This window comes from Barbus barbus, assembly GCF_936440315.1.
Source record: "Barbus barbus genome assembly, chromosome: 36".
NCBI lineage: Eukaryota > Metazoa > Chordata > Actinopteri > Cypriniformes > Cyprinidae > Barbus > Barbus barbus.
Genome location: NC_136714.1, coordinates 2,788,644 through 2,812,557, shown reverse-complemented (window position 1 = coordinate 2,812,557; position 23,914 = coordinate 2,788,644). Strand labels below are relative to the sequence as shown.

At 36.4% G+C, this 23,914-nt stretch overlaps 1 protein-coding gene across 1 annotated transcript in view; it reads left to right on the top strand.

Annotated features, from left to right (window-relative positions):
* The window catches only part of LOC306855685 (gamma-aminobutyric acid receptor subunit alpha-3-like), a gene marked incomplete at its 3' end in the record, with an annotated part of 177,485 nt that extends 154,246 nt beyond the window's left edge, over positions 1-23,239 (top strand). The window contains exons 9-10 of the mRNA XM_079394490.1: positions 10,752-10,957; positions 22,901-23,239. Of these exons, the coding sequence (XP_079250616.1) occupies positions 10,752-10,957; positions 22,901-23,239 (545 nt within the window). The remainder of the gene's footprint in view (positions 1-10,751; positions 10,958-22,900) is intronic.
* Positions 23,240-23,914: the final 675 nt, after the last annotated feature.

The window sequence follows — 23,914 nt, the reverse complement described above, 5'->3', positions numbered from 1 at the left end:
TTTGAATACATTCACTTAGATAATAAGCCTTAAATGCATGAATGTTTCACCAATCATTAATACATATTCAGGTCTTTAGAGACCCGTGCCTATATATCTAACACAGATGGATCTCTAACTGCTGTAATAACACTCTTCCATGGTATGGAAATAAAAAATACGGAAGTCAGTGAGAATAATCAACTCTTTGGCTACCAACATTCTTCAAAATATCTTCTTTTGTGTATAAGAAAGACATTCATAAATGTTCAGAATTTCAGAATATTCAGCTTGAGGGTGAGGAAATGATGAATGAATAATAATTTTGGGGTGAACTATCCTTTTAAGAGAAACCCTCAGTCTTGATCTGACTATCTAAAGCAGATTTTGAATAACATATTCTGATATACAAGACTACTTTTATTCATTAGTTATATGTAATCTAGATCATTTATAACGAGGCCAAACAGACTGTGGTAATTCAGAATAGAAGATCACATTGAGTTGTATTAAAGCAGTTGGCTGTTAAGGTAATCAAGAAGATGCAAGCAGAAAAAAAAGGCTGATCATGTCCTTGTGTCAAAAGAATAAAAAGCTGTGAGTGTTCTGAATGCTGCAGTAATTAGTATCCTATCATACATCTTTTCATAAAGACAAGTGGGAGGTTGTGTCCGACTGATTTCCCATTACCCAAGTTGAGTCTATAAACGTGACTAATCAGAAATCACACTCTGGGTAAGAATCGCATCATTAACTGGTCGCCACTCTTCTATGAAGAAGCCCCACCAGGCATGCTCTCCACCTCCATAAGAAATGCCACTCGATCTTGTGCAACTTTTTCTTCGAGTCTGCTTCTGCTATTAACATTCACTCCTGCTTATTTTGTCCAGAGGAGAGGTGTTGAAAAGTGTGCCACAGCAACCCCAGGTGTTTCCCACAAGGTGAATGTGCACGCTAATCAGCGATCTGAAGCCTGCCGTTGTTTGGCGTTCAAACACACGTCCGGAAGGAGCAATCTAAATGTTTCATCTTAAATGTTGTAGCCAACATTCGTGAAGTTGGCTTGGTTGTGTGGAATCATAAATACACAAAATTATAAAATATATCTATACCAACTCTATAGCACCACCACTGCTAATTATAGCTGTTGTGTGAGCACTATTCTCATAGAATTATAACAGTTATTACAGTTATCATTATAGTTATTGTCCTTGGTGTGAAAGGGCCTAAAATTATCATAGTTATGTCCATATATTGTGTGATAAGTCGATACAGTAATTATTTCGACAGACCTAGTATTAAATTATTTTCACTATTCCACCTTTAAATTCCATCTAGTTCTTAAGAAAATTAGATCAGATGATCACTTGACTAAATTGGACAGGAATGACAGAATTTTAATATACATACAGTATTTCTTCGAAAGTTATGATGTCACAAATTTAACAACCAAAATTTGGTTTAAAGGTTACAACTTTTGTAATACAATTTGTTGAAATAAAAAATGGCATCCCTGCTGAAAAATCCAGCATTGCTGGTCACCAGAATAAGATATGTTTTGCATGCTGGGACCAGCATGGGATGCAGGCTGCTGTTTTGCTGGATCCCAGCACGGTAAGCAGGTGTGCAGGTGGACCAGCATTTGTTGTCTTTTGGATTATGTATGATCCCAGCAAGGCCACAACAATATGCTTGTATGTGTTAAATATCATATTTCTTTTGAAATGAGTTTGTTTGTAGTTAAAGACAGACAATTTTACAAGTTAATTTTAATAAATTATTTAATAAAGTAAAACACATGTTGCTGGTTACATGTTTACACAGTGAAATCCCCAGTGTTAAACATGCACTGCTCAGTTTGCATATGATCCTGATCTATAGAGAGTAAAAGTAACACTGAATAACTGATCATTAGTGAAGACACCTGTGGTTAAGAGGAACAGCAAGAACAGACAAAAAGTGAAGACGTCAGCAGAAACACAACTACTTACAGCCACACAGCCTTTAATGAAATAAATATCTCACCGGAGGTTTTAAACAACTGCATAAACAGAATGACCATATTCACTTATTGCAAACAAGTTTGGCTTTCAGCTACTTTCAGCAGAAGGAGCAAAAGAAATGACAAAGTTATAAAAATAATTCAATAAATCATGTTTAGCCTTTATTTTATTTTTTTCTTTACAACCCGAATTCCAGAAATGCTGGAATGTTTTTTTTTTTTAAATTTCAATTAAATGAAAACTAAAATACTTTCAAATAACATGACCCAATATATGTTCCACAATAGAACATAGATAACATAAAAAATGTTTAAACTGAGAAATTTTACATTTTTATGCACAAAATGAGCTCATTTCAAATTTGATGTCTGCTACAGGTCTCCAAAAAGTTGGCACGAACTTGAAGGCCTGAAAAAGCAAGAAATTTTGAAAAGATTCAGCTGGGAGAACATCTAGCAACTAATTAAGTTAATTGACATCAGGTCTGTAACATGATTAACTATAAAAGGGATGTCTTAACCCTCTAAGCTCCAAAGTCGCAAAATTGTAACAAGACGTCATACTTCATGAAATAGGCTGTAGTTCCTAATATGGTGTAATATCTCATTTGTATTCCCTTCCACTAGATGGCAGACATGTAGTACTTCGATTCTAGACCAAAATTGTTCGAGGAAATAGCAGAGCAAGTGAGCTATCGTGTCATTGATGCGGAAGCAGTTCAGTTCATAGCGTCTGAGTAAATTGTGAGATTTGTGAGAGAAAATCGCCAAATGGCTAGTAAAAAGTTGTACTGTGAGGATGTGTTGCAAATGTTATTCGCCGATTCTGACTCTGAAGGGAAAATTTGCCTTTTGGAAATGACGATCGGCCGGCTAATGATCGCGCTTCTCCCGGTACATCTTTTCCGCGCAATGGTGCCACCGTTCACAAAGCACAAACAACTGATCATTTCAACACTTTGCCCAACGGGGATGGGGGTGACAGGGTGGACGTGGTCGTAGTGTCCATAGGAGAGCTGTTGCTCTCTGATAATCGTCCAGATTGCGCCATTTGTTCTGATCGCGCGTGCTCAAAGGCCCGCCGTACAGGTGCAGGTGCAGGTGCAGTCAGTGTGGGGTAGGTCTGTGCACTGTGCCATGCAATGAGAGGTACCATACTCTCAAGAACTATAAACTGTCACATAGATACCTGATTGGACAGATAGCTGGTCAACTGATCAAAAAATAGGCACATGTATTTTACTATGGCACAGTAATATAGTAATAATTTACTGCTTTCTCCTGTTTTACTGTTGATTTCCTCTTTTCATGATCATTTGGAATGAGGATAAAAAGACAAAAAAACAAACAAACATGCAAAATAAGTTCAAACATCCATTCAATATCTATTATTTCCTGAATATTACTGATGAACTGATCAAAAAGTAGGCTATTGTTCACATGCGTTTTACTACTATATAGTATAGTTATATAGTAATAATTTAGTACTTTATCCTGTTTTATTGTTGGTTTCCTCTTTTCTGATCATTTGGAATGAGGAGAAAAAGACAAAAAAAATCAAACATCAATTCAATATCTACTATTTCCTGAATATTATGAAATTCAAGAGGGCCCACCCCCTGATGATGTCATAAAATGAAAATTAGATGAGTAAATTTACACCCCACATAAACTTTCATTCATGCTCAACATTTTTCTAATTTACAGTAGATCTCTATCTTTAAGCCCTTTCAAGCCACAAGCTTTTGAAATCTTGATGTCAAAATCCAGCATTTTTTGCAAAAAAAAACCCTGGCGCCTAAAGGGTTAAAGAGGCAGAGTCTCGCAGAAGTAAAGATGGGCAAAGGCGTAAGAGTGCGTAAAAAGATTGTAGAATACTTTAAAACGACGTTCCTCAACGTCAAATTGCAAAGGCTTTGCAAATCTCACCATCTACAGTGCATAACATCATCAAAAGATTCAGAGAAACTGGAGAAATCTCTGTGCGAAAGGGACAAGGCAGAAGACCTTTGTTGGATGCCCGTGGTCTTCGGGCCCTCAGATGACACTGCATCACTCTTCAGCATGATTCTGTCATTGACATTAATAAATAGGCCCAGGAATACTTCCAGAAACCACCAGTGTTGGGGGTAACGCATTACGAGTAACGCGAGTTACGTAATAATATTACTTTTTTTCAAGTAACTAGTAAAGTAACGCATTACTTTTTAATTTACAAGAAAATATCCGAGTTAGTTTTTCAGAAAAGTAACGCCAGTTACTTTTTTCCCATTTATTGACTGACAGTGCACTGTGAACATGCTGTTACTGTAGTTCTAGACTAAATGTGAATGTGCATTAATTCATCCCACTCGCAAAAAACTGATTTAGTATTCATCAAAATGAGTTAAAACAGTGAAATGCAAACTCAGAATATGACGCAAACTGCAATAATTAAATGTTAAACAACACAAATGTATATAATCCCATTATTATTAACCAATGTCTTTGCTGCTGACCTTTGATGATCCAGTTCAACCATACTAATAAGCAAAAATGACTTTAGATAAACTAACAAAAACTAACTTCATTGTTTTTTTATGGGTGAAGAGTGTTGAACCTTCTTCTCCTGCATTCTACTTTACAGATGTGAATTTGCTTTTCCTTCAGCTGGAGGTTTATTCATTACACTTTTTGTGAAAGGGCTTTTACATTTGCTATGGTTAGAACTTCTTGTATTAAAAACAATCAAGCCCTGCTCATATTTAAAAAGTAACGCAAAAGTAACGTAACGCATTACTTTCCATAAAAAGTAGCTAAGTAATGTAATTAGTTACTTTTTTATGGAGTAACGCAATATTGTAATGCATTACTTTTAAAAGTATCTTTCCCCAACACTGGAAACCACTGTCAGTAAACACAATCCGCCGTGCCATGTGCAGATGTCAACTAAATCTCTATCATACAAAAAGGAAGACATATGTCAACATAGGTCCAGAAGCGCCGTCGTGTCCTGTGAGCCAAGGCTCATTTAAAATGGATTGTTTCAAAGTGGAAAATTTTTCTATGGTCAAATTTGACATTCTTGTTGAAAATCGTGGACACCGTGTTCAGGCTAAAGAGGAGGGAGACCTTACTAGACCCAGTAGATTTACACTTCATTGTGCCACTTTGATTGACAACATATTTACAAATGATATTGAAAATAATACTGTGGGTGGATTGTTAATCAGTGATATTAGTGATCATCCACCGGTTTTTACAGTTTATGACAACAACTATAAGAGAAATCAGTTAGATGTAAAACAAGATTACAGACGAGTGAGGACAGAGAAATATATGAATGCATTTAAGAGTGACTTATTAGCACAGGATTGGGGAGTCGTATATAAGGAAAATTATGTTGCACACAATGCATATAATATATTTTTAAAAATATTTATATCATTATATGAAAAGAAACTGTCCAATTATACAATATTATAGAACACAAAAAATATGTAGGCCGTCCATGGATCACAAAGGCTTTGCAAAATGCCTGTAAAAAGAAGAATACACTCTATAGGGAGTTTATAAAACAAAGAACTAAAGCGGCATTTAATAAATATAAGTTAACTAGTATTCTACGGGTTTGTAGAAATCTTAGTAATATAATCTTAGGAGAGAGTGTAATTATAAAAGCATCTTTATGTTCGTACAACATTAAGAAGCTTTTGTATTTCTGTATGTGGAGTGAAATTGTGGAACAGACTAAGTCTAGTGCTCAAGCAATGCCCAAGTGTGACCCAGTTTAAAAAGCAGTATAAATGTATGGTTCTCAGAATGTATCCGGAGGAAGAATGGATCTGATTAGGTGTTCATACAGATTATTTGGTCATAGTTTTTATTTTAGGTTTTGTTTGTTTAAGACAAGGATGAGATGACAGAGTTATGAAGTTAATTTTATGATTATTGTTACTGATTATTGTTACGATGAAGTTGATTTGATTATCATTGTTATTGATTATTATTATCAACGTGGAGTGGAGAAAGGGTAGGATTAAATAAGCTTTTGTTTCTTCCTACTCCTTTTTGGACATGTATAAATTTAAATTATTTTGTATTGTGTTGTATTGTTTTGTTTTGTTTTTACTATATTTATTTACGTTCAAAATAAACGTTTCAATCAATCAGTCAATCTAAACCTTCCAGCATGTTCTCAGCATTAATTTTAAAAGCCAGCATCTCTGATGGTATGGGGGTGCATAAGTGCATACGGTATGGGAAGCTTGCATGTTTTGGAAGGCACTATGAATGCTGAAAGGTATATAAAGGTTTTAGAGCAACATATGCTCCCCTCCAGACGACGTGTATTTCATCAGGACAATGCAAAACCACATACTGCAGCTATAACAACAGCATGACTTCGTAGTAGAAGAGTCCAGGTGCTGAATTGGCCTGCCTGCAGTCCAGATCTTTCACCTATAGAGAACATTTGGGGCATCATTAAACGAAAAATACGTCAAAGACGACTATTCAGCAACTGTGAACCTATATCAGGCAAGAATGGGACCAAATTCCAACACCAAAACTCCAGAAACTATATGATAAAAATCCACTCAGTATTTATTTATTTTTTTTAATCCCTATTTTAAAAATCCCCTTTCTCAAATCAGGCTGTTCTGAGATCCCTGTCAGAATTACGTAGTTCTGCGCAGGCAGCTCCCACGATAGTTGATTGACAAGATGGTCTTACCTTAGACCCGCCCTGAGTTTTGTTTTGTTGTTGGATGTCATATTGAATATAGCAGTTGTCATTTACTCCCCACATCTGAGCCACTGAAGACGCAGCGGATTAACATTACTTTTGTTTTGAACGGAATGCGCCGATCCCGATCTGCCGAAATGTCTATGTTCGCACAAATCATTCTTGATCCAGCTTCATCTACAGAAGAAGTGAGTATAAGGGTTTTTTCAGGAATCTTTGCAAATTGCCTTTCCTAATAATGTGCTAGATAGCTAGTTGCGCGGCTGAGGTTTACAGTCTGCTCCTCACCCCATGGAAGAAAGGGGCGGGGTCAGCAGAGCTCATTGGCATTTAAAGCAACATGGACTAAAAAACAGCTTGCTGAAAACAGAGCTGATTTTGACAGGGTAAAAAGGTGTTTTTTACACTACCACAGAAATTGTAACCAAAGTATGTTATAGACTTTTCATTAAGACCCTAAAGAATCATATCAACTTGTGGAAAATGGGGATCCCCCTTTAAACAATAAAAATAAAGATATATTATTCTGTATACTATACTATTTAATGAACAATGTACTCTGAGGTCCTCAGCTTTGTCTATGCTTAAAACCACTGTGGTTGTCCTGGTAGGCTCCAATCGAGAGGTACTAATGAGGTGCAGAGCGGACCCTTATTGATATTCCACAAGGCTCGCACACCTATGTCTGCAGACGTGATGAAATAGCATGCAGCTCAGGCTGCTGGCTGGACATTGAAGTAATGGAGCGGCCAGGCTGGTAGACAGCCAATTCTAAATGTAGTGTTTTCCAAGGTGCCCGGAGGTTGTACTGTGTAGGTCTTCAAAGCCAGCTCCCCTGAGCGCTAAACCTCAGCAGCTTTAGAACACCAATCTGCCATCTGACTACTGCCCATAGATTTGGCAGTAATCATAAATGGTGGTTTTCTGCTGTAAAATATTTTTGCCAAAGGAGTTATTTCTTGCTGAGATGTTCCCACTCTTCCACCAAGGCACTTGCAAATTCTTGAACACATCTTGGGGGCACACATATTTAGGAGACAACATGGTGTGCTACTGCAAGGATGAACACCTGAACACCTTTCTGTTATCTCCCTGTAGCATTTTCTTGGGCTTAGATTACGGACATTGCCGTTTATTTATCTTGCTACATCTGCAGTCATCATGCCTCCTGCAGCAGGACTATAGCATGTTCATGCAGGTGAGCAGGGAACCTGGGCAACTTTCTTCTGGTGTTTTTCATAGTCAATTGAAATGTGACCTTAATTGTCCTCTACCTGTAAGCCTTAAGGACTGTTCCACAAGTGCATGTGCAATAATTGTACAATGTAGCATGAGTACATCCTAGAGACTATTGGTGTCAATTAGTGCCTTACAGTGCTCTTGGGAAATGTATTCCTGGTTGTTCAAAAATATCATATATTTAAGAGTTATGGAGACCAATATGCTATTCAGAACCTTCAAAGCAGAATACTTTGTTGTAGTCTTTCCAAGATCCATGCCTCTACACTATCATATCTCTGGTCTCTGCTTCCTTTGACCAATTCCTTTGACCTCATGGCTTGTTTTTTGCTCTGACATGCATTTTCTGCTTGTAGACATTATTTATACAGGTGTTTGCTTTTCCAAATCATGCCAAACTCAATCAAATTTACCTCAGGTGGACTCTAAGCAAAGAGTAGAAAGATGCCATAGAGAAATGAAATGCACCTGAATTATATTTGGTATCAAAGTGACATAGTAAGCAGGGTTCAAATATGTATGTTGATGTAATATTTGAGTTTTATTATTATTATTATTATTTATTTCTGGGCTCCTATGTTTTCACAAATGTAGTTTTTTGCTTTGCTATTATGGGGTTTTAAATGAAGATTTTGATTATAATATATATATGTATATATATAAGATTATATTTACTTTTAGGATGCTAGGTTGTTTGCTAAAAATTGGATAAATCTATAATGTAAACATTTTTCAATATCTAAAGAATTATAAAACAAGGTTCCAGGAAAATTACCTTGGAATTGGCCACTGTTCAAATTATGCACAGAAGAAAGCATCGCATCCACCCAACTAATAAGCAAAGCCCGTGTCAGTATTTCTAGGTTGATGCATCATCTCACAAACATCGCTTTGAGACTGATATTTAATCAATCTCTGGATAGCTGCCAGTTTCTCAGATCTCATTTGATGGGTCTAACCTGACATTTCACACAGATAATCCGGTTTTTCATTTTCTTCACTGCTCCACAGTGTAATGTGTAATTTATGGTTTCGACACACGAGGCACATAATAGGCAACTGTCTCTGTAGAGACAATAGCAACTTGTGTGACATTATTTCTAATGTTCCCATTCCTTTTCACTCCATTTCCAGATGGAGATAATGCCTAATGAAAAGTTTAATGAGAATATTCTTTGCCATTCGACTTTTTGACACTCTACAGATCCTCATCAGCCATAGATTTCAATTTAATTGTCAGCCACTGACATTTATGGGAGCAAACAGCACTCAGTATTCATTTGAATAGTAGCCTCTTTTCAACAGCACACATATATTGCACATTATATAGCTATGTTTTATTTATGTAGCACTCTTATGTAGTTTTATTTGCACTGAAGTCAGAATGTCCCCTGGTAATAATATACCAGTGTCTTCCATCTGCATTCTCTTCTAAGCCAGTGGGCAGTGACAGGCCGAGAGACGATTGCATTTCTTGCATCTATTCGGAGCCATTTTATCATTTTTGCTTTTTTTAATCATCACATTCAATTTTGCAGAATTGAAGGGTCATGATTTAATAGCACAACCAGTTTTTAATTGCATTTACTGCCCTTTAGCAGTCTATTGCCAAATGGTGAGTCATTCCAAAAGATCAGATATCACAAATCAAAAATTCATATGCACATTAGGGCCTCTACTAAGATTGTGTATACACAAAATTGTACAAATGTTTATACACAAAATTAAAAATACAGTATTATTTGCATAAGGCTGAAGTACACATAACACAGTTTTGGTCCTAGTTCATTTTTAAGTTTCACTTGAATAACTTGCAGTTCAGTAAAAGAGTCAAATCAGTTTATCTTTTTTTCAATTGCTTACAATTTCTGAAACTATGGCTGCTTTTCAAACATGTCTTTTGAAACTATTTTAACTTATAAAAACTCTACACACAAACATCAAATGATTAGCCATATATACACCAAACTGCACATGGACATGACAAATGTAAAACACTACTACAGTATATTGTGTCTTTTGCTTGTTCAGTCTGCAGTGGAGATTGTGTGTGTGTAAGAAACATAAAAAACAATGGTGCAATGGTGTTTCTTATTTATCATATCTGACAAATGAATAAATTAGACAGCATGCCCGGTTAAAGAAGTCACCACTCATCACTGATATATGTTGCATAAGGTCCATAATAATTTCTTATGAACGTTATTGTGGTCAGAGCAACACATTGCCAGTGTTTACTCCCATTTCCTTTAAAAGCTTCCATCACTTATAAGGATACTTGTTTTTAGCCTATGACACCTTGTGCGTTGGCATGAATCCTGAGTGCTGAGAGCTTTCATTTGGAGGTGAAATAAACTAAAACACTTCACAAAATAAAGTGGTACATATTATAAAAGCACCTGTCCTTGAAACTCTCACAAATGTTCAGTTAACTTTCTAATCACAGTTGATTGAATGTTTCTAGACCATAGACCATCATTTTATTTATTTTTTTTAATTTTGTTTTTTTAGCTCTCCTCAAGCTATGGTAGAAACCAGGTTGCTAAGTGGATAGTGCTATCACCTCACTGCATGAACGATCTGGCTCAAGACCTTTCTGTGTGGAATTTGCATTTTGGCTTGGGTTTGTTTACTTGATGTTTCATTTAAGGTGGCATTATTTTTTCACATCATTTCTTAGTCACTACTGGTTAGTTAGATACATTGGCAAAATCAACTAAAACAGCAACTGACATAGTAAAAAAATCTCCACGTTTTCTGTTATCTTGACCATGACATTTAACACTTAACCATTTCTGTTTTTAGGTGTCACAACTGTCCTGACCATGACGACACTGAGCATAAGCGCCCGGAACTCACTTCCCAAGGTGGCCTATGCAACAGCTATGGACTGGTTTATGGCAGTGTGCTATGCTTTTGTCTTCTCGGCTCTTATTGAGTTTGCCACTGTCAACTACTTCACAAAGCGCAGCTGGGCCTGGGATGGTCAGAAGGAGGCCCAGGAGATGCGGGTAAGATCTGGTTCAATACACTATAGAAGTAGGCTGTCACAATGCTGTGAAAGTACAGTAATACCTGTACAACTGTTTACAGTACACGTGTGTGCTTATATTCTATAATACCATGTCGTAGAGATGTATGTACAAAAAAAAAAAAATCTGAAACAAGTTGCTTTTATTTCTTTTTCTGAAAATGCAGAACGCTTTACTAAAGCCTGTGTACTTTTAGAGTGTTTCTCAGTGTGATCAATCCCTGTTAAATTTTCCAGTATCGATTTTTTTTTTACAAAGTTACTCCCCGCAATAAGCAATAAATATTCTAAACTAATGTGGGCTTTCTTGTTAGCAAGCTTGTCACTATTGTGGTTGTGGTTGTTCCTGTTCAATAAGTTTGAGGCTGCCAACCGTCTCTCTCTCGCTCTCCCCACTGCTTTTGCTTGCTCTTGATTATTGCCACCGTCTGTCCTGGCCCTGATAACCTCTGAAAAATGAAGTGCTCAGAGCTAATGGATGGGAATTGCCACAGAGAAAGCTCGGTGAGGTGCCGTATTGCTCACAATATGAGGAGATAGTGTACCTGTAAACCGGTAATATAAATTGCGGTTTCATACTGTTGTTCTTCTTCAAAACTGCTTCTTCATTAAATGTTCAATAGAACGGAAATTTTGTGTTTCTGAGGAAAGCATCGAGAGCAGCTGCAGAGTCTTTCACAAGACAGAACAATGCAAATCTGATAGCACATATAGACTTGGACATGGAAGTTAAAATCGCTGTTAAAAATGTAGCAATGATGCTTAAAAGTGACATTTTCTGTTTAGAATAAAAGTTAATAAACATAATTTATCTGCTAAATGCATAAATGTAAATGTAAATACAGTTACATACATTATATAGGCTAATAGACAGGGATGCACACAAGTGGTAACCAAAATCAAAAAATGCACTGGATAAATAAGTAGTGGTCAACCGATATTGGTCTTTTGACAGCCGATGCCGATATCTTGGAAAGCGGAGTGGCCGATATAAAGCTGATATATTTGCATTTATTTTAATTAATTTTTAAGAAATTTGAAATAATTTGAAAATGGATTAAAAATTAAATTTGTAAAATAAACATACTTATACTTTAGATGACAAAGTATTTCATAAAAATATAAATAAAAAGGCAGTAAACACCGTAACCAACAGAGCTCTCAGTATTCTGGGAAGTTTGTGTGCATTGGGAATCATATTTTTTCAAATAAAGCCAAGGTAACACTCATTTTACAAACAGAACACATGCAGTGAAAATGACATGAATGAATGTGGACAAATGCATGATGAAATGACAGTGGGCAAATGCATAAAGTGCAGCATAATTTGAAATCAAAAATGTAATGTTTAAAGCATTCAATTTGTACTGAAAGTCACGCAGAGAACAAGCGATCATGCAGGATACACATGCACACTTCATAAGATCTCACAACTGGATTCGACTTAGTTTGCAAGGTTTGTGAAATTAAATGTTCATTAGCCATTCAAGGATTTGTTTAAATTATATAAATGCGTATTTGCTGAATGCTGACGGCAAACGAGAAAGTATTATAATGTTTGCCTTTCTATTACTAATAATGTAAAAGCAATGGTTAGGTTGTGATTTCTTCTATCTGTATTAGACAGAAATGTTAACGAAGATGGCGAACAAGAGGGAGAATGTGAGCACTGTGTGCTCAGGTGCTGGTAACGTAAAAATAAAAGTCCCGCCTCTAACACATTGGCACATATCGGTCGACCACTATAAATCAGTTCAGGTCACTCATTTGCATGCCGACATGGTTGAAAGCTGTTAATGCACAATCACTGTTTTAGATTGACTAACTGTAATGCTGTATAAGATTTCCATTCAAACTGAAAGAATAGGCTACTGTTTGTGCTGCCATTTTACTCCAAGCAAAACGCAAAACTGTGACACATTCACTGCCGTGTTTCACTTGGTAGTGCTTATACTTACTTGCCAGCAACCTGCCAAAATAAAAGCTTGCTAATTGTAGCTTTGAAATTTAAATATTTGTATTGTATTTGTTAAGTGTGCTATAAAATAAGCATTTTTATTTAATACTCACTTTTTATTTGAAAATAGTATTGTTGCACTGTATTTATAAAGTGTATTAATGTTATTATTACTATTATTAATCATAGGTATATTTAATGGGTCGCACTATGAAGTGTGAGGACCAAAACAAATCTCCAGGTGCTTTCATGAAAACCAGACTGAAAACGTGCATCCAGAGTTTAACTAAAGCAGTTGACAAATATGCTTAAATTAAGAAAATGTCAATTAAAAAAATTTACAAATAGTTTTTGCACAATATTTGCAAACATTTGAAAGCAGAAAGTGTGTATTATCATCAGACTTACTTTGCCAAATGGATTCTGTCACCATATTACGTGGCTGTGCTTGTGGTCTCATACTTCATAAATCACGTGAAGATACTGATAATTGGTTATGTGCAACAGGCTTCACTACACTTCTGTAATGATTGGTAGGCCCTTGGCCTCTTGTGCAACTGGTACACCCAAAGCAAAGCTATTGGCTGCTTTGAGATACTTTTGAGACTTTTGAGATAGAAGAGAACTGAATGGCTATTTATAGCCCAAAGGATAATAATCAAAAACACACAGATGAAAGATAAATTGAAAACAGGCTCACTGGTGTCTTTGGCTAAAGAAAAAGCCAAAAACTGATTTGTTATTGTTAAAAAGAAAGAAAAGAAAAAAAGAGCAGCACAAGCAACAGAGACAATCAGGAAGAATGAGTATACGTTTGTAGGAAAAGGAAAAGAGAATGATTAGAGGAACAAGAAATGGGTTGGTATTGAACACTGACGAGAAATTGAACCGTTGAGCTCTCATCTCATTTGCTTTAGCACAAAGGTTGGCGGGGTCACATGGTCACTGCTGAGCAAGTGGTGGGATCGCAAGAACGTGAGAGGTGATTACCTGCAGACATTATCTAACAGAACTCGCTCCATACTGGCTACTGGTTACTGTACTCATTCCTGACTCTAATTCGGATCGAGTTGGACACTGACCTCGGTGCTCTCTGAGGTTCACTTGTCTTTGGAGCACAGATTGGCATTACAGATTGGGATTGGTGTGATTTACCTTAGTGGGGAGAAAGTCCTGCACCGGGCGTTTGCTCTTTTAAAGTCTCACCACTGTTGACAGTCGCTCTCAATTGTTGCTGATAAGAGTAGTGGTAACGTCTGATTTCATGGTATGACTACTGTAGCAAACTTAAAATTAAATAATGAAAAGAAAAAAAAGAAAAAAATACACCCAGACAACTACTAGTAACACAATAGCATTGTTGCAGATAATTGTTCCTTGAGTAGACACTGCTCATATTTAGTTCATAAAAAAGTTTGCATATTATTACTGTCAATTAATCCAATTGTTAAAGGTGTAAAATGGTCACTGAAATGTGGAGTACAATGTTACTATGGTAATTATAATGCACTGTCGCAAGGACATGTAGCATCTGCTTATGATCCTTGATGGTCATTGTGGCTTTATGTCTTAAGAGACCCCTTTTAGCATTTGACATTGGCTAAATAATTCACAGACCTGGCCCCACATTCTACATTTATATGGGTGCTTAATTGCCAGTGGTTGTCCCCCCACTGTCAGATACTAAGCAGAATTGACTATCTGTTCTCTCCATCGGACTTCAAACACATTCCAAGAGAACTAAATGACCCTCGGTACCAGGCCTGGCTGACCAGTGGAGTACAACACACACACAACACACACGCATAAAGATATTTCCTTTACTTAGACCATAATTATTCAGTTACAAAGGTATCTGGTATAGGCATGTTTTGTTTGTGTGTTTCCTTATTATATTAGCCTAGTGACCACTCGTATTTGTATTAGTAAGCTCTAAATACTCATATTCGGGTGTATGAATGTATCTCTGGTTTAATATCTGCTAGATGTCTCGTTCTTGATATTAAAATGATCTGCTCTTTATTTCTCAAACAATGATGTACACTGTGACCTCGTGAACTGCATCATTCTATTCTTATGGTACTGTGGGAAGAATTACACCGATCGAGCAGAACAGTCATAAAACATGCAAATGAGGTGTCAAGTGAGACAAAGAAACACTTTCCCGCTGAAACTATGTGCCTTGTTATTGGTCGAACTGACCAGAAATGGGTGTAACTGGGTCAGATAAAACTTCTCCCAGGCCCAAAAGACGCTCTCTTCTCTTCACCTCCGGCGCCCTGAACAGGCACATAACCGTGGAGACCTTGCGACTCCCCTTTCGGGAGTCCGAGCTTCTGGCAGTTTTGAGTTCAGTAACTTTGGCGAGTTAACTTTGGACCCATCAACCCATGGCTGGAATAACGAAGCTTTCACTCCTAAAGGAATTCATCAAGAATTAAGAAACGCATTATACATGCAGCAGGACACTTTACTCAGCATCAACAAACCGGTGCAAGTAACCACTTGTTAACTGTTTAGACTCGCTTCTAGGCTTCGACCCCTTTTGATTAAGGTGATGTAATTCTTTGATGGTTCTAACAGGTTGTGTTTAGCTGATGTGCAAATCCTCTCTCTCTCTCTTGCGCGCGAGCGAGTGCTCTCTCTCTCTCTCTCTCTCTCTCTCTCTCTCTCTCCATGCCTTCCTTCCGTTGGCATCTATGTGTAATGTGTGTATGTCTGTGTTTAGTTCAATGTTACATGTTCCCCTGTAGTGTAGTTTAATAAACATCCATATGTATTCACACTTGGTTGTCTGTGTCTGCAGCTCACAGAAACGAGGTCACTTTAACGTTCCGGTTTTGTTACATGCTAATGAGCGATGTATTAATAAGGAAATTATTTTTTTGTGACCAGATAAATTATTTTCCTTAGAGTCAATAGACGATTGAAACTGTCCGTACTACGGACGAACAAATCATTATATTGTACTATTAATGCTACAGTTAATTCCTGAAGATGAATAATTGATAACAACCCGTTATGATAAATTATGTTCATCTCACTTTGAGCTAATTTGCTACAGACATTACTAAAAATGTCTAAAAATGTTCAGAATTCAGTGTGTGAAGCATATGTAAAAACACAGCAACACATCACCAAGGACCGAAGTGTTCTGTGCATAAAGTTGATCAAATGGAATGTGTTTCCCTGCCTTGGCCAATCAGATTGTTGTGTTTACATGTGCTTCAAACACTGACACACTGACAGGGCATTCCCATACCATCAACACATTGCTGCAGTGTTAAAGTTCCCTCAAAAGGAAACACTGTGATCTTGTGGGTTTTTTTAAGCAGAGCTCAAATGTTAATATACCTTCAAGCATGCTCCCGGACGCAAAGTCTCACATACAACCTGCTTTAAAATACAAAATCATACAAGTAATAGATACCGCCCAAATGATTGTCCTCAGAAAATGATCAGTAATCTTGATCAGTAAAATGTGTGCCTCCTTTGGAGTTTCTGAAGAGGTCTTAACTCAAAGTCTGTAATCAAAAGTAAGATATTTCATAATGAATGGAAACTCATTTCTCAACCATTTATTTCCAAGACCAAACAGGTCTGTAAAATAACTCTATGTCAGCACTTTGCCGTTTGTTTCTGTTATTCCTCCCAAGTAATTGGAAGAGAAACATCCATAACAAAGTTGGTACTTCGATTAATGAAAGAGTATAACATATTATCCTGGGCAAACACACTCCAATCATATTCCAATTAGATCATTTGAAAGTTTAATTTTTGTAATTTTCTGATTAGTTTTATAAATCAAAAGGGAATTCTTCGGTGGAACAGCATAATATATTAGACAAGATAGGGTTTTTTTTTTTTTCTGGCCAAACCATCAAGATTTGAAATTAAAATAAAAAGCTTCACTGATATTCCAGTCAGTGACCGTCAAAACTCTTAGAAATGAAAATGACAGAAATAGGTATTAAATGACAAATTAAATATTTAACCTAGCTCAGTTATATCTTGAAAAGTATTACATTCTTTCAAGATATGGCTTCCTTGAGGATTGCTGAGGTTGAAGTTATCCACATAATTACAATTGACCATTGCATATAACCATCTGAGTATATGAAAATTTTATAATTACCCAATGCCTGCTTATGGGTTATGTTGTTAGATATTACAGATATCATCAGAATTATTTTCAGCTGCTCCAGTAGCCTTGCAGATGAGGTCTCCACATGAGAAGTTTAGTAGATGCACGCTGAAATTGAGGATATTACTTTGCACAGCAGGAATCCAGAGTCATTCTCCTTTAATCGGAGTATGTCCTCAGGAAAAAAAGCAGAGATATCGTCAGAAAAGAATATATATCGCATTTGGATAATTTATGAAGCGCATGGTTCCATCCATTCCCCAGACTGCTTGTCCTCTCTAGGGGATGCTGGAGCCTATCCCAGGGACTTTGTGAAGCCTATAGTTTTATGATATAAAAAGGCTGTTAATGTAATACTCGCCATCACTTTTGTCACTTTTGAATTAGGCTATGGAAATGCAGCAGCCATTGTAATTTCTCTGATGAGGCAGGAATTCTTTGTTGGAGAAAGGAGCCACAGAGGAAGTGCCTCCTTTCCCGAAGGAATCCAGGTTTTACAGCTGGTGTATTCTGGTGCCAAAAAAGGAACACGGTTTGTGGCCAGTCCTGAATTTCATGTGTAGGACATGCTACAGAATGTTGATGCTGAAATGTGCCAATGTGTTATAAATGTAACTTTTATATTTTTATTACTGGCAGGTCATGTTGTATTTAGTGTCATTTTTAACATTACAAAAATAAATTTTGTGGGTTATCTATGCTGATATTTAATTGCATTTTTTATTATTTATTTAGTTACAATTTACACTCACTTTGGAACATTTACATTTCTCAGAGTACAACTGAAATGATCAAAACTGCTACTTCAACCTCCACATCATCTAGTCAAATTGTAAAAGTAATTTGTAATTATTTTGAACAAATTTTGATGGGTTCTATGTTCTATTAAAAAAAAAAACTTTAATTTTGCGAATTTCAGATTGTTTTAAAATAGTTTGACTAACGAAGCAGCAGTTTTATTCATGAATTCAATGATTATTTCCCATATCACATATTGCATGACTACCTGGACTCAAACATGTAGGTATTTTCTTAAACCAGTAGAAAGTATTTATATACAAACTCTTAAGGTCTCGGATAAAAAAACAAACAATTTTCATCATTGTAGCATATTAACTAATTTTTCTATTTTGAGTTGGGAACATTTGATTCAATTTGCTGATTTGGTACTTATTTTTAAGATCTTAAATGGCTTTGCTCCACCTGTTTTTAAGGATTACATACATCAGATAACAGGAAGATATATACGTGCCGGTATTAGTGGTGATTGTAATGTGCCATTAAGAAGAACTACCTTTGGTCAATTATCTTTTGCTTTTAGAGGAACACATGAGTGGATCAGACTCCCAGTGGAGCTGAAAGAATTAAAACATTTAACAGGACACTGTGGTTTCTCGAAAAAGCTGAAAATATGGCTATTGAATTACTCAAAATTGTGATCATTTATAGTGATTTATGGATATGGTATGGTAGTCTGTAATTTTGTTTTAATATTCTTGGTTTATTTTCTTTTCTGCTCTCAAATTTTCTTCTTGTTCTTGATTTGGTGTATTAATATTTTGTTTATATTTTCTTCCTGTCTTTAACATCAACCTGTCAAAAGGGGCTACGGATGAAAATTAGCCAGTGTTGGCTAAATCTGGTGCATTTTACATATTGTTTGTGTTATTAATGTGCATTGTCCCTGATGAAATAGCAAATGAAAATCTCTTGCAATCGATACAGTTTTGTGCACTGTGGAAATTGATGGCATACAGAAAAAGTGAAGACGTGTATTTTCTGTATCCGTCATCAAAACTGTAGCCATAGTTTACATCAGGGAATACTGACAGAGTACACTGTTGACAACAAACATCTTGTTTGTGAACAAGGAGTTGTCATTCTGATGGCACTAATACATTCACTAATAAATTACTTACTTTTAAGGAAATGATCTAAGGATTTTGAGCAAGTTACAGGCTTTTGCAGGTAATTCATTGTGGGGTGTTGTTTGTACGAACTGTTGAAATCAAACTGAGAAATCCACTTGCTGATTTGCAAATGTTAAGGGTGATTCGAGAGATGTACCAAAGCAATTTAAAAAAAACTTAGTTACTTTGGTAATTTTGTTTGTTATATCCCTCTGTTATGTTATGCTCTTAATTTCAGTTATCGCCTGAACTACATAAGTGATTAGATTGAATGACTATATTTGATCTTGTTTTTTTCTAAATGTACTTTGTTTGCTATTTCATGCAGTAGAGTGCATAATTTATTTTCAATTCGATTTTTGGTGTTTTTAAAGCTTCAAGGCATGTTTAGATTCAGAGAATCATATCTCTCTCTCTCTCTCTCTCTCTCTCTCTCTCTCTCTCTCTCTCTGTATTTTGTACTTGTTCAGCAGTTGTAGTGTCGATCACATACTAATTCTCTTCTAAGTATTTTCTCTGTGAGCTTATCTTGCCAATACTCAATGCAAATGAGACCTAAGCTAAAAGTAACAGTTGTATCAGTGTGGGTCATGATGGGCTTGTAGTTGGGATCCTTTACTAATGCTGACATAAGCCTAGACTGTGATTTTGAGACTCAGGTGCTGGTGTAGTAGCAGGGATCGATGGCCTGTGATTGGGAAGCAGCATGCAGCAGTCCCTACTGTGAGATCACTAGCATAGATATTGGCATCAGAAAACAGGGCCAACAGCCTGGCATCTCCCAGTGCAGAACTCTGAGCTGAGCGTTTTCTGTAGGTGTCAGTAGTTCCTTTGCTCTTCTTGTACCACAATGCATCGTAGTTTCTACATTAATTGCTTTGATTTTCTATACTGGCTTGTCAATCCCAGTAAACACTTGTGACACTATCTGCAACGACGATGCTTACACTTTGGGGTGGTCAATACACAAGCGCATTTAGTAACCAGGGGATTGAATCCAGGGAGTGAATTTCGAAAGGGAGGGGGAGGCATTCAAATTCAAACTGATTCTATTTTCTTGGGTTAATGAAGAGAATTTCTATCATTGATCTACTCAATACTCTATGAAAGTTATGCAAATTTCAGACATAAATGTAGTGGGATGCATATAAGAGAGACAAATTCATATTGTTTCTATTCTTTTACATGCTAGTAGATCAAGAAGCTACTTAAGGTAACTTAGGGATGCAGAGAAATTATTTATTTAATAATTATTAATCATTCTAAATTATTGTGTAAGGTCCAAAGCAACTTGCAAAAGTTTCAAAACCTGATTTAGAGGAGACTTTACATGTAAAAGAGTATCGTTGAACAGTATGTAGTATTGTATATAGATATTTATTGGTTACACAGCAAAAAGCCTTGTCCATCTCAGCCACGTCCACCAATATTTATACATATATTGATATATATAGAACTGTTTAACACTTTTGACTAAACAGTGGCTTAGTAAACACCCAGAATACTGTACATTAACAACCACTTAAGAAATATTTAAAAATACCTTCATAACCACGTAACACTGTGACGGTGAGTTTTGTGCTGGTAAGCACCACTTTAAACTGTCAAACAAGCATATTTTGATAGCCCGCTTCATCAAAATCACTCATGTTATGTAAAGCTGACTCTGCATATTAAATCATAGATGATCACGGAGGATTACACTCCTGTTATCCACTGTACCATACCAGCTTATTTTCTGAACAGTTGATCAGAGGTCTAACTAAAAGTGAAAATGTTTGCACATAGTTACTACATAATGAGTAAGGATTACAGCGTCTGATAGCATTATATCAAATTCTTCTATGTGCAGCAAAATCCTCAGTGTGTAACCTAATGACACATTTACAGATTCTTATTTTCTACTACTGGCTCACCAGCCACGAATCATCTAATTGTGTGATTCTTAACAAGCCACTTTTTGACTCAAGTAGTTTACCCAAAATACCAAAGATTATTTTATGATTTTTTTATATTTTAAGAGCTTGACAGTTCCCATTATCATTCAACCTTAGTGTCTGGGAAAGAGTGATATCCTGCTGAATTTATCCTTTTGTGTGCCACTGACGAAAGACAGTCATACAGATTTAAAATGACATGAGTGTTAGTTAAAAACATTTTTGTGGGTGAAATATTCCTTTAGAAGGATTTTGAAATACAAAATAACAGCAACATCATATGCAATGTGTATACAGTACGTGCATGTAATAAAGCATTGTAGATTATTGTGGTTAGACTACACGAGACAGCTTCTGTGTTTCTTATTGTGTAAGCCTGCTAGCAGAGGCTCTGTTTGTTCACTGGCATACAATGTTTCCTGCTGTGCCATTCATCCTATGATTGTGACTCTAGAATGAAGCCTGGTTAGATATTCCTATAGAGACCTGGAAGCTACAACTAAACCATCTCTGTGTGTGTGTGTGGTCCAAGCTTTTAAATGATACAGAATGTTGTTGTTGTTTTTTTTATCTAAAATAGCAGAAAGTTTTGTGTACGGGGTAGGTTTAAGGTTAGGGTATAGAAAATTCAGTTTGTACAGTATAAAAACTATTACGCCTAAGGGACGTCCACATAAAACATGGAAACCCAACATGCATGCATGTGTGTCTGTGTGAACCTGGTATTCCCTACATTTAAATTACATTCATTAAATGCTATCCATCTGCTAAAAAACAGTTCCTGACAGTGACAGTAAATGGCAAGAGAATGTTCTGGTGTAATGTGCCTCATCTTATGGAGCTCAAATAAAAACAGAAAATAGGAGCTGTTCATCTCAATTATTTTTTAACAGCATATATGATATTTTCTCACATATATCTGCTTATCTCTCAGCATGAGAAAATGTCTGATCTCCCATATATGAAGTCTTTTTTTTGACGGGGATCAGCATAAAGGACTGAAACTAACTGTTTTATGGTGCAATGCTACATCAGTGCAGAAAGCACCTGGTTAAACTGTGTGGATGCTTTATGAACACACTGCATAATATCATACAAAAAAAAGAGACAAGTATTAAGTGAATTTGCCCTTCACACTACAAAATGTTCTCTATAGCCCGTGGCCACCTTCTGCCATGGTGCAATGTAAACCTTTGACTGTTTTGCATGTAACAAGCTTTATGAACCTTTTTATTCAAATTTATGTATTAATATATACCGTTGATGCAGCCTTCTCGAAGCTATTTTCCTTTGTTTTTTACAAAATCCCTGATCTTTAGTTTCGTGGCTGAAGAAGTCCCTGAGATGTTTCCCACAAGAGCCTTGGACAATTAATCAAAGCACTTGTCAAAAGCAAACTGCAAAAGCCTATTTATCAGCCTTCAGTCATAACAGTACTCAGAAATTTGGATGTATATGGACGAGCACGTCCTAATTTGTGCTGAAATGCACTGAAATTATAATAATCTGCTGTATCTTCCAAATTAAATATGGGAAATGCAATGTTAAATACCTTTAGCACAGATTTAGTTTATAAATTATATTGCATTATAGTGCATGCTATATTCTCGCTTAATATAGTAAGATTTTTGTTAATACATTATTGCAGATGAATTTGTTTGCCAAGATGTCATTACATTAAATTTGTTATCAGCACATTGAATCAATTGGATTTACCTTTAAGATTAGATATGCTATCATGAATGCATAGTTTTTTCTTACACAATATTTCCCACTTCCATGAAGAAAAATATATATATATACTATAAGTAGATACATGGTACACACATTACTCAAAATATTGTGCAGTAAAGGAAAATAGAGATTTACTAGAGAGTCCATTAGTAAGATGAATGTGTCACTTTTGCTCAAGAGATTTTTATTTTATTAATTTTTTTTATTATTGCTCTAATTTTTCCTTTTGACTCTTCCACAGAGGCGAGAGTCGGCTTCCTTCTCCAAGAAGACCAACAACACTTTCAACATCGTAGGAACCACCTACAGCATGAGCGCAGCCAAAGATCCCGGCTTGACAACCGTCTCCAAGAGCGTCACATCCACCTCCACCCCATCCCAGCCAGTCCGAGAGATCCGGCTGCCCAAAATGGATGGTGAATATGTGCCAGAGGGAAGAAAGTCATACAATCGCGTCAGCAAAGTGGACAAGATCTCTCGTATTATCTTTCCAGTGCTCTTCTTCATCTTCAACCTGGGTTACTGGGCCACTTACGTCAACAGAAATCCGACCATCAACAAGTCCAGCCCACAGAAATGAACATGGAAACCGAAAACAAATAAATAAACTGCCAGTCCAGTCTTAATCAGCAACATGATGCTACTGTGTTCATTTTCATTTTTTAAGCAACCATGAAGATACACAATTCTAGTTAGCAATTTGTTTGTTTTTTCAAATTTGTATGTGCCATGTTTTGCATGAGTAAAATATGACAATATTGCTGGTCTGGATGACCATTATTCACCCACTACCCCCCACCCCCAGCTCCACACAGTGTGTATCATTAGAAGAAAAACATCAGTCACCACTGGCTTTCAGTCGCCATTGGCGAGAACCTGTAGCCTTTCAGCAGCCAGTAGCGATGTCCGTAGGCTCATCATTACTAACTGTCTGTTCTTTGACTCTTTACAAACCAAGAGTATTATATCAGTAGTGTAATCTAGATATGTGTTTACATCCCCATGGGTCAATCAGTGCATTTTTCGTCTAGTGACTCTTATTGTTTAAACAGCCTGAGCAGGCTGCAAAATAAACTGTGTGCCTTTTTAATCACTCGCTGTAGAGATGAATAGTTTGGCTAATGCTGACATTGTCTTCAAGCTTACGCCTGCCTAAAGAAAACGTCAGTGTTGATTGAACTCTCATAGGATGGTATTAAACTCAGAGCTGTCCTGTATGCGAGTTGATTTAGTGCTGATGGCCGACTGTAAGGCA